This window comes from Homarus americanus, unplaced genomic scaffold, assembly GCF_018991925.1.
Source record: "Homarus americanus isolate GMGI-L3 unplaced genomic scaffold, GMGI_Hamer_2.0 scaffold33507, whole genome shotgun sequence".
Classification (NCBI taxonomy): Eukaryota; Metazoa; Arthropoda; class Malacostraca; order Decapoda; family Nephropidae; genus Homarus; species Homarus americanus.
The window spans coordinates 1-12,500 of record NW_024752450.1 but is presented as its reverse complement, the minus strand read 5'-3'; the positions used below and the strand labels follow the sequence as shown (position 1 = coordinate 12,500).

The 12,500-nt window shown below is 51.4% G+C and overlaps 2 protein-coding genes across 2 annotated transcripts; both read right to left on the bottom strand.

Moving 5' to 3' along the window:
* Positions 1 to 4,183: 4,183 nt before the first annotated feature.
* On the bottom strand, positions 4,184 to 4,627 carry LOC121855093 (A-kinase anchor protein 14-like). The gene has a single exon (XM_042349924.1). It carries the CDS (start codon positions 4,625 to 4,627, stop codon positions 4,184 to 4,186), a length of 444 nt encoding a protein of 147 aa, XP_042205858.1.
* Positions 4,628 to 4,921: 294 nt separating this feature from the next.
* Positions 4,922 to 11,026, bottom strand: LOC121855092 (putative protein FAM47C; the record flags this gene model as incomplete). Its single annotated transcript, XM_042349923.1, has 2 exons — positions 4,922 to 5,254; positions 10,898 to 11,026. Coding segments are annotated over 2 exons (462 nt in total), but the record flags the coding sequence as incomplete, so codon positions are not given.
* Between the last annotated feature and the right edge of the window lie 1,474 nt (positions 11,027 to 12,500).

The window sequence follows — 12,500 nt, the reverse complement described above, 5'->3', positions numbered from 1 at the left end:
TCTACATCTTGGGGGTGACTTTTAAGATCGTGGTCTGACACGTTTATGACTCCTAAAGTGAGAGCATAAGTTACTGGAATCCAAATAAAAAAGTCTTCAAGTTAACGGAGTATAAAGAGATTTATTTGTCCTCTCTCTCTCATCTTTGTTCATAATTTGATAAAAATGGAAAGATGATATGGAGAGAATTTAGAATAGAGAGAAATCAATGTTAGTAAAGGTAATGTTAAGGAGATAATAAGAATTGAGTGGTAACGAGTGGGTGAATGGACGTTTGATTGAGAGAAGAAAAAGTAGGAGGGATGGAGAGGGGAGTAGGGAGAGATGGGGAGGGAAAAGGGAAGGGAGGGAGAAAAAGAAGGGAGGAGAAAAGAGAAGGGAGGGAGGAAAGGGAAAGGATGGGGGGGTGGAGGAGGGGGAACCTTGTAGAGTAAGCTATCCACTCTTTTACCGGAGGCTGGAGGTCAGGGCACGTCATCTCGGTAGAGGGGTCGTAGGGTAGCTAGAGAAGTTGATACTAGCTCCCTACTGAGTAATCAAGGCCATTTATTAACTCCGGCGGGGAAAAAAATAATATTAATGACAGAAAATAATGTTTAGTGACATTTTATATTATGTTGTGTTATATCCATTTACTATAGTTTAAAATACGAGCTAAAGTGTTCAGATATATCACGGACACTCTCACGGACACAGATATATCACGGACACTCACGGACACAGATATATCACAGACACTCACGGACACAGATATATCGAACGGACACAGATATATCACGGACACTCTCACGGACACAGATATATCACGGACACTCTCACGGACACAGTGTTATACGACACCTCACGGACACAGATATATCACAGACACTCACGGACATAGATATATCACGGACACCTCACGGACACAGATATATCACTTACACCTCACAAGATATATCACGGACACTCACGGACACAGATATATCACGGACACTGATATATAACGAAGAGTAAACAGCGATAACCAGTTGACAATAAAAGAAACTAACGATAATAATCAGTGGAGGTTTTATTAATAGATGTCACAGTGTTAATGGAGGAAGCGACCGTGGAGAAGTGTACATAATATAGTGAGTCTTCAAGGCAGTGTTTGGGGAGAGGCGGCGAGTGAAGGGAGGAGTAGGGTGGTGGTGAGTGTGAATGGTGAAGAGTAGGGTGGTGGTGAGTGTGAATGGTGAAGAGTAGGGTGGGTGGTGTGGTGAAGAAGGGTGGGGGAGAGGGTGGTGGTGAGTGTGAATGGTGAAGAGTAGGGTGGTGGTGTGGTGGGGTGGTGGTGGTGAGTGTGGAATGGTGAAGAGTAGGGTGGTGGTGAGTGTGAATGGTGAAGAGTAGGGTGGTGGTGAGTGTGAATGGTGAGGAGTAGTGGTGGAGTGTGGAATGGTGAGGAGTAGGGTGTGGTGAGTGAGGAGTAGGTGAGTGTGAATGGTGAGGAGTAGGGTGGTGGTGAGGTGAATGGTGAGGAGTAGGGTGGTGGTGAGTGTGAATGGTGAGGAGTAGTGGTGAGTGTGAATGGTGAGGAGTAGGGGTGGTGGTGAGTGTGAATGGGAGTAGGGTGGTGGTGAGTGTGAATGGTGAATAGTAGGGTGGGTGAGTGTGAATGGTGAGGAGTAGGGGTGGTGGTGGTTGAGTGTGAATGGTGAGGAGTAGGGTGGTGGTGAGTTGAATGGTGAGTGGTGGTGGGTGGGGTAGGGTGGGTGGTGAGTGAATGGTGGGAGGGTAGTGGTGAGTGTGAATGGTGAGGAGTAGGGTGGTGGTGAGTGTGAATGGTGAAGAGTAGGGTGGTGGTGAGTGTGAATGGTGAGGAGTTGGGTAATGATGAGTGTGAGGGAAGAGGCAGTGTGAGGAGAGAGTGTATGAGAGAGTGAGTTGAGGTCTCCATCATAGTTAGGAGTTGCGGGAACAACAGTATCTTCGCGTCAGGTAAACACTCATTCACTCCTAGATATCGGTACAGTGTTACTTACATTCCACAAGCCTCAAATCCCCCACCACCACCACAACCTACCACCACAACCTACCACCAGCTAACCATCAGCACCACCACCACTACAACCATCACCAGTTAACCACCTCCACCACCACAACCTACCACCAGCTAACCATCAGTACCACCACCACTCAACGCCAAACTTACCACCAGTTAACCACCTCCACCACCACAACCTACCACCAGCTAACCATCAGTACCACCACCACTACCACCAGCTAACCATCAGCACCATCACCACTCTCACCAGTTAACCACCTCCACCACCACAACTTACTGTCACCATCAACATCACCACCACCAACACCTCACGCATCGCCCACGTGAATTAAAACCTGGACTACACTTTAATATTCTGTTGTCAGTAAATACAACACGTGTTTTGAAGACCCTCCACCCACACTGCGCTGGGCGTCAAGCTGGGAGAGACACGGGAGCTGGGGGGAGAGAGATGGGAGATAGGAGATATACATAGAAGTAATGAGAGAGAGAACAGGAACTAGGAGAAATACACAAGAGGTAGGTGAGAGATACAGAGCTAAGTGGGAGAGACAGGAGCTAGTGAGAGACAGAGCTAAGTGAGAGTACAGGAGCTAGGTGGAGAGATACAGGAGCTATGAGATACAGGAGCTAGGTGGAGAGATACAGGAGCTAAGTGAGAGATACAGGAGCTAGGTGGAGGCACATGAGCTGGGTGGGAGGCACAGGGAGTTGGTGTGAGATACAGAGCTAAGTGAGATACAGGAGCTAAGTGAGAGATACAGAGCTTAGGTGAGACACAGGAACTAGAGCACATGGCTAGGTGAGACACAGAGCTAGATAGACAAGGTGAGCTAAGTGAGAGATACAGGAAGCAAAAGTGTGGAGAGACAGGAGCTGGGCGTGAGAGATACAGGAGCTAAGTGAGAGATACAGGAGCTGGGAGATACAGCAGGAGAGGGAGACATGGGAGCTAGTGAGGACACATGAGCTAGGTGAGGCACAGGTGGTTTAGAGGACAGGAGCTAAGTAGAGACAGAGCTAGGTGAGAGGCTGAGAGCCAGGTGAGAGATACAGGAGCTATGATGGGATACAGAGCTGGAGAGAGACAGGAGCTATGAGAGGCATGAGGAGCTAGGGTGAGACACAGGAGCCAGGTGAGGCACAGGAGCTAGGGTGAGACACAGGAGCTAGGTGTGGAGACACAGGAGCTAGGTGGGACACAGGAGCCAGGTGAGGCACAGGAGCAGGAGACACAGGAGCTAGTGAGGACAGGAGCTAGGTGAGACACAGGAGCTAGGTGAGAGCACATGAGCTAGTGCTATAACACAGGAGCTAGGTGAGACACAGGAGCTAGGTGAGACAAGTAGTTGGGAGAGGCACGGATAGGGTGAGAACAGGGACAGGTGAGACACGGAGCTAGGTGAGCGCCGTGGGCTATACATGGAGCTAGGGGTGAGACAGGAGCAGGAGCTGGTTTGGGGTGAGGTGGGTGAGACACAGGAGCTAGTGAGACGCATGAGGTTTGGTGAGGACACTAGGGAGCCAGTGAGGCACATGAGCTTAGGCACATCAGGAGCTAGGTGAGGCACAGGAGCCAGGGAGGCACAGAGCTAGGTGGGAGGCACATGAGCTAGGCAAGACACAGGAGCTAGGTGAGGCACAGGAGCTAGGTGAGGCACAGGAGCTAGGTGGGAGGCACAGGAGCTAGGTGAGGCACAGGAGCTGGGTGAGACAGGGGGTGAGGCACAGGAGCTAGGTGAGGCACAGGAGCTAGGTGAGACACAGGAGCTAGGTGAGGCAGAAGCTGGGTGAGGCACAGGAGCCAGTGAGACACATGAGCTTGGGGTGAGGCACAGGAGCCAGGTGAGACACAGGAGCTAGGTGAGGCACAGGAGCTAGGTGAGGCAGAGTGAGCCAGGTGAGGCACAGAGCTAGGGAGGCACATGAGCTGGGTGAGGCACAGTTAGGTGAGGCACAGAGCCAGGTGGAGGCACAGGAGCTAGGTGGAGACACAAGAGCTAGGTGAGACACAGGAGCTAGGTGAGACAGAGCTGGGTGGGGCACATGAGCTAGGTGAGACACAGGAGCTAGGTGAGACAGGAGCTAGGTGAGGCACAGGAGCTAGGTGAGTGCAGGATGTGGGGTGAGGCACAGGAGCTAGGTGAGGCATATGAGCTAGGTGAGCACAGGAGCAGTGAGGCACAGAGCTAGGTGAGGCACAGGAGCTAGGTGAGTGCACAGGAGCTGGGTGAGGCACAGGAGCTGGTGAGCAGGAGCTAGGTGGAGGCAGGAGCTGGTGAGGCAATGAGCTAGGTGAGGCACAGGAGCTAGGTGAGGCACAGGAGCTAGGTGAGGCACAGGAGCTAGTGAGACACAGGGAGCTAGGTGAGGCACACGAGCTAGGTGAGGCACGGGAGCCAGGGTGAGGACAGGAGCTAGGTGAGGCACAGGAAGTGGGTGGAGACACAGGATGGGAGACACATGAGCTAGGGAGACACAGGAGCTAGGTGAGACACATGAGCCACAGGAGCTAGGGTGAGGCACAGGAGCTAGGTGAGACACAGGAGCTAGGTGAGGCACAGGAGCTAGGTGAGGCACAGGAGCTAGGTGGAGGCACATGAGCTAGGTGGGAGACACAGGAGCTAGGTGAGGCACATGAGCTAGGGTGAGGCACATGAGCCAGGTGAGGCACAGGAGCTAGGTGAGGCACAGAGCTGGGTGAGGCACATGAGCTAGGTGAGGCACAGGAGCTAGGTGGGCACAGGAGCTAGGTGAGACACAGAGCTGGGGTGAGGCACAGGAGCTAGGCGTGCATAGGGAGCTAGGTGAGGCACATGAGCTAGGTGAGGCACAGGAGCTAGGTGGAGGCACAGGGAGCTAGGTGAGACACAGGAGCTAGGTGAGGCACAGGAGCTAGGGGTGAGACACAGGAGCTAGGTGAGGCACAGGAGCTAGGTGAGACACAGGAGCCAGGTGAGACACAGGAGCTAGGTGAGGCACAGGAGCTAGGTGAGACACAGGAGCTAGGTGAGACACAGGAGCCAGGTGAGGCACAGGAGCTAGGTGAGACACAGGAGCTAGGTGAGGCACAGGAGCTAGGTGAGACACAGGAGCTAGGTGAGGCACAGGAGCTAGGTGAGGAGCTAGGGAGACAGGAGCTAGGTGGGACACAGGAGCTAGGTGAGACACAGAGCTAGGTGAGAGACACAGGAGCCAGTGAGCAGGAGCTAGGTGAGGCACAGGGAGCTAGGTGAGGCACAGGAGCTAGGTGGAGACACAGGAGCTAGGTGAGGCACAGAGCTGGGTGAGACAGAGAGCTAGGTGAGGCACAGGAGCTAGGGGTGAGACACATGGAGCTAGGTGAGACACAGGAGCTAGGTGAGACACAGAGCTAGGTGAGCACAGGAGCCAGGTGAGGCACAGGAGCTAGGTGGCATAGGTGAGCTAGGTGAGGCACAGAGCTAGGTGAGGCACAGGAGCTGGGTGAGACACAGGAGCTAGGGAGACACAGGGGGGTGGTGACGAGAGCACATGAGCTAGTATAGAGCCAGAGACAGGAGCTAGGTGAGACACAGGAGCTAGGTGAGGCACAGGAGCTAGGTGAAGGCAGGAGATAGGTAAGACACAGGAGCTAGGAGAGACCGAGCTAGGTGAGGACAGAGCTAGGCGGAGAGACAGGAGCAGAGACTCAGGAACTAGGAAGAGAGACAGGGTAGGAGAGACAGGAGCTAGGGAGAGACACAGGAGCTAGAGAGACAGAAAGCCAGAGAGAGATACGGTGCTAGGAGAGACAGGAGCTAGGAGAGAAACATAGGAGCTAGGTGAGACACAGAGCTGGGGAGAGACACAGGAGCTGGGAGAGACTCAGGAACTAGGAAAGAGCATGGAGCTAGGAGAGACAGGAGCTAGGAGAGAGACTGGAGCTAAAGAGACAGGAGCTAGAGAGACGGGAGCTAGGGAGAGACACAGGAGCTAGGGAGACTGGGAGCTAGAGACAGGAGCTAGGAGAGACACAGGAGCTGAGAGAGACGGGGCTGGGAGAGACACAGGAGCTAGAGAGACACGGGAGCTAGGAGAGACACAGGAGCTAGGAGAGACACAGGAGCTGAGAGAGACACAGGAGCTGGGGAGAGACACGGGAGCCAGGGAGAGACACAGGAGCTAGGAGAGACAGGAGCTGGGAGAGCGACATAAAAGCTAGAGAGAGATACAGGTGCTAGGAGAGACAGGAGCTAGAGAGACACAGGAGCTAGAAGAGAGACGGAGCTAGGAGAGACACAGGAGCTAGGAGAGACACAGGAGCCAGGGAGAGACACAGGAGCTAGGAGAGACAGGAGCTAGGAGAGACGGGAGCTAGGAGAGACGGGAGCTAGGAGAGACAGGAGCTAGGAGAGAGACGTAGGAGACACGAGCTAGGGAGAGACACAGGAGCTAGGAGAGAGACGGAGCTAGGAGAGACGGGAGCTAGGAGAGACACAGGAGCTAGAGAGAGACGGGAGCTAGGAGAGACACAGGAGCTAGGAGGAGACACAGGAGCTAGGAGAGTGACATAAAAGCTGGGAGAGATACGGGTGCTAGGAGAGACAGGAGCTAGAAGAGACAGGAGCTAGGAGAGACACAGGAGCTAGGAGAGACACAGGAGCTAAGAACACAGGACTAGGGAGGGGAGCACAGGGAGCTAGGAGACACAGGGCTAGGAGAGACACAGGAGCTAGAGGAGCGGGAGCTAGGGAGAACACAGGAGCTAGGAGAGACACAGGAGCTAGGAGAGCACAGGAGCTAGAAGAGACACAGGAGCTAGGAGGGAACCTGGGAGCTAGAGAGACGGGAGCTAGGAGAGACACAGGAGCTGGGAGAGACACAGGAGCTAGGAGACAGAGGAGCTAGGAGAGGTGACATAAAAGCTAGGGAGAGAGATACGGGTGCTAGGAGAGACAGGAGCTAGGAGACTGGAGCTAAAAGAGACAGAGCTAGGAGAGACAGGAGCTAGACGAGACGGGAGCTAGAGACACAGGGCTGGGAGGACACAGGAGGAGCTAGACGAGACGGGAGCTAGGAGACACAGGAGCTACAGGAGAGACACAGGGCTAGGAGAGACACACAGGAGCTAGGAGAACACAGGGAGCTAGGAGAACACGGAGCTAGGAGAACACAGGAGCTAGACGAGAGACAGGAGCTAGGAGACACAGGAGGCTAGGAGAGACACAGGAGCTAGACGAGAGACGGGAGCTAGGAGGAGACACAGGAGCCTAGGAAGACACAGGAGCTAGGAGACACAGGAGCTAGGAGAGACACAGGAGCTAGGAGACACGGGAGCTAGGAGAGACAGGAGCTAGACGAGACAGGAGCTAGGAGAACACAGGAGCTAGGAGAGACACAGGAGCTAGGAGAGCACACGGGAGCTTGGAGAGACACAGGAGCTAGGAGAACACACAGGAGCTAGGAGAGACACAGGGCTAGGAGGAGACACAGGAGCTAGGAGAGACACAGGGCTAGGAGGCACAGGAGCTAGGAGAGCACAGGAGCTAGGAGAGACACACAGGAGCTAGGGAGACACAGGAGCTAGGAGAGACACAGGGAGCTAGGAGACACAGGAGCTAGGAGACAGGAGCTAGGAGAGACACAGGAGCTAGGAGACACACAGGAGCTAGGAGAGACACAGGAGCTAGGAGACACAGGAGCTGGGAGAGCAGGAGCTAGGAGAGACACGGGGAGCTAGGAGACACAGGAGCTAGGGGAGAGCACAGGAGCTAGGAGAGAGGCACATGAGCTGGGAGAGAGACACAGGAGCTAGGAGAACACAGGAGCTAGGGAAGACAGGAGCTAGGAGAGCACGGGAGCTAGGAGAGAGACAGGAGCTAGGAGGGAGCACAGGGCTAGGAGAACACAGGATTGGAGAGTCACGGGAGCTAGGAGACACAGGAGCTAGGAGAACACGGAGCTAGGGGGAGGGAGCTAGGAGACACAGGAGCTAGGAGAGACACGGGAGCTAGGGAGAGAGACAGGAGCTAGGGAGAGCACAGGGAGCTAGGAGAGAGACAGGAGCTAGGAGAACACAGGAGCTAGGAGAGACACAGAATAGGAGGACACAGGGCTAGGAGACACACAGGAGCTAGGAGAACACAGGAGCTAGGAGAACACAGGAGCTGAGAGACACAGGAGCTAGGAGAGCACGGGAGCTAGGAGAGACACAGGAGCTGGGAGAGACACAGGAGCTAGGAGAGACACAGGAGCTAGGAGAGACAAGAACTAGGGAGGAACACAGGGAGCTGGGAGAGAGCACGGGGGCTAGGAGACACGGGAGCTAGGAGACACAGGATTAGGAGAACACAGGAGCTAGGAGAGACACAGGGCTAGGAGAGACACAGGGCTAGGAGAGACACAGGAGCTAGGAGACACAGGAGCTAGGAGACACAGGGCTAGGAGACACAGGGCTAGGAGAGACACAGGAGCTGGGAGAGAGACAGGAACTAGGAGAACACAGGAGCTAGGAGAGACACAGGAGCTAGGAGACACAGGAGCTAGGAGAGACACAGGAGCTAGGAGACACAGGAGCTAGGAGAGAGACAGGAACTAGGAGGAGACACAGGAGCTAGGAGAACACAGGAGCTAGGGAGAGACACAGGAGCTAGGAGACACAGGAGCTAGGAGACACAGGAGCTAGGAGAGAGACAGGAACTAGGAGACACAGGGCTAGGGAGGGCACAGGGCTAGGAGAGACACAGGAGCTAGGAGAGAGCAGGAGCTAGGAGAGAGACAGGAGCTAGGAGAGAGACAGGGGCTAGGAGACACAGGAGCTAGGAGAGAGACAGGGCTAGGAGGACACAGGGAGCCTGGGAGAGAGACAGGAACTGGGAGAGCACAGGAGCTAGGAGAGAGACAGGAGCTAGGAGAGACACAGGAGCTAGGAGAGAGACAGGAGCTAGGAGGAGAGACAGGAGCTAGGAGAGAGAGACAGGAGCTAGGGAGAGAGACAGGAGCTAGGAGAGAGACAGGAGCTAGGAGAGACAGGAGCTAGGAGAGACACAGGAGCTAGGAGAGAGACAGGAGCTAGGAGACACAGGGCTAGGAGAGAGCAGGAACTAGGAGAGACACAGGAGCTAGGAGAGAGACAGGAGCTAGGAGACACAGGAGCTAGGAGAGACACGGGAGCTAGGAGAGACACAGGAGCTAGGAGAGAGAGACAGGAGCTAGGAGAGAGACAGAGAGGCAGAAGCTCACACAAGTTTTCATAATCCTAACTGTTGTTGTGACGTCACCATGATACCTGATGTGTTGAAGCCGTCAGATTGGTTCTGTATGTGCTGCTCCAGTGTGTGTGTTTGTGTATGTATATGTATGTTTGTGTGTGTGTGTGTGTGTGTGTGTGTGTGTGTGTGTGTGTGTGTGTGTGTGTGTGTGTGTGTGTGTATGTATGTATATATGTATGTATGTATGTATGTATGTATGTATGTATGTATGTATGTATGTATGTGTGTATGTATGTATGTATGTATGTATCACGTTAGGACGACTAACCTGGGACAGAGTAGTTAAGCCTTGGTGACCATGCACTGGACCACAGCCAAGACAACAGTGACAAAAGCCAAGGTCACACTCCAAGGTCAAGACGGGATTGCCAACAGACTAGTTCTAGTTTACCGCCACAACACATACTACAAATTTCTCACCTTAATTTAAACAAAATAAAATAAGCTAAAACATTAAAACGAAATATATTAAATTCTAAACAACATTCAACACACACACACACACACACACATACACACACACACTGATAAACTTTGTACGTACATGAATATTAACCAGGAAATTGGAAGAAAAAGTTGTAGTGAACGACAAGGAGGAGATAGGCCAGAGGAACACTCACCCCCAGTATATGTGAAGGTAGTAGCTCTCAGTGACCAGATGATCAACATTCTACACCTCAGCACTACGACTGTTTATGGTGACATCTAACCCCAGCGTAACCAACCCGAGGTTCTGTAAATCCAGGTGTTGTTAAAATAAATTGCCCCAATGCGTTTACCTGTCAGGCTACAGTAGGTCTAAGTTCTGTAAGCTCCTGTAAATAGGGGCACAATCTTATCTCCTGTAAATACGGTCCGTCACCAACCATCATGCTGTCCACCTTGAACCTCTTCCTAATTTGCATATGAACCACTTGGCCACCATACAGAACACTGCTTTAGGGACCATCTTCGGTAACCCTCTGTGCGTCAACGATAACATTACCTCTCTCGCTTGACAAGGGTGGAACAGATCCCTACAGCCTCGCTAGGAACACGCGTCTCATCACAGAAAAACCTGATTTACTTGCATCTACGACACGATTCTCAACCCCACTACTTCCTTGTTCTTAAAATCTCTCCTCCTTCGCGTCTCATACACTGGTTAGTTGTATCTCTCACCCTTTACTTCAACCCCAAATGCTGCCGATGAAACGCTGCAAGTGTATCGGGTTTACAAATGGCTCATTTCCTCTACGACACAAAGGGTGCGGGCTGTAGGTGTGCTGCATATATTATGACAAGCAGTCAGTGTGTGTGTGTGTGTGTGTGTGTTGTTTTTGTTGTGTGTGTGTGTGTGTGTGTGTGTGTGTGTGTGTGTGTGTGTGCAGGCTATAACCTTTTCTTCTGTCTGAATTAATTAATCAAATTCACATTCTCTTCACTGAGGGTAGGCAACCAATGCCCTCCACTCTTAAAACGACTTAGAATGTCTTTACTTAAGGCTACCAAGTAAAACTCTACGGGGACTCGATGGCTAATTTCATTCATCCATCCCCGTCTCCACTAAATAAAATAATCTTCGCTAAACACACACACACACACACACACACACACACACACAAAAGTATCCCAACATTTTTATGTCATAAATATTTACTTCAGCAAATTTTTCTTGATGAATGAGGTCGGAAAGGCTCACACCAGACTGACTGTTAACTTTTTCTGGAATATCGTAACGAACCGAGAGAGCCAAGGAACTCCCCGGCTCAGAAACAAATGAAGAATCCTGGGAATAGAGGATCGTCTGCATTAAGTGTTTAAACTACACGACCCTATTCCTTTAATGACAAAAAAATATTAGGTCTATTATTTCAGGTATGTTTGTGAATTAACCAATTTATGCTATCATTAGTTAAAATGAAATATGAAAAATATATCATAATAAGAAAATTTCATAACACAGCTAAAAAATAATACAATAAAAACCATACGAGTAATACATTAAAATCCAGGAAGTAATTTATTAGGGTTCAGATTGTCATTTGTATCTACCCCTGATGACCTCCCTTCCCTCCCCTCCTCCTACACCCACTCCCTCCCCTTCTACACCTACCTTCCGTCTCCTACCCCTTCTCCTACATCCCATATTCCTCACCTCCCTCCCTACACCCATACCCGACCCATCCCTCTCTTACCTCCCTCCTCCCTCTCCCTCTCCCACACCCAATCTCCTCACCTCCCCCTCCTACACCCCATCCTCTTTATCACTCTAAATATTTCCCTACTGTGAAAGATAGAACCTTTTAGGGACGGGTCCAAGCACACTGTGTGTGAAATGGCACAACACTTCATCTCTAATGGCAAGATAGCCGTCATATTAAGATTGTATCCACTTTTTGCAGTTAGTAACTATATCAGTTCTCATGTATAGAACCAAATACACAATGTGCTTGAATACTTCTCACGCAAATGTGAATAACAAAGTGTGAGGCCAGACATACTGCCTCACACGCCTGTACTCACGCATATGTGAAAAAGTTACCCTTTATGAATAGAACTAAACAAATATTGTAATTGAAATACTGTGTAACATTCAGTCCCATAATATCCTGACAACGGGGATTAATTATTATGACCCGTTGTAAACTCTACTCTGTAATCCGTTTGCGCTACCGCTCACAGGATGCGTGTGGGGTGCACAATAAAGTAGCCGCTGTAAGCGGCAAAATCAAAATCAAGGTTTTCTAAGCAACAATACCACGTAAACCCCGCGGGTGATGCAGAAGCCGTGACCAAGATTGTTTACAAAAATCACGTAAATGTGGGCTTGACGCACCTCGATTCGTCATTGTTTACCATCATGGCCGCTAGTGTCCATCAGAAATATCTCTTACCAGCGTCCAGCCCCAAAATCTCCTATATACCATACTAATAAAATAGTAACACACACATATTCACACACACACACACACACACACACACACACACACACACACACACACACACACACACACACACACACACACACACACACACACACACACACACACACACACACACACACACACACACCACCTACCACAACACACATACCACCTACCACAAGACACACACACACACAACACACACACACACCTATCACAACACACACACACACACATCACCTACCACAACACACACACACATCACCTACCACAACACACACACACATCACCTACCACAACACACACATCACCTCTACAACACACACACACATCACC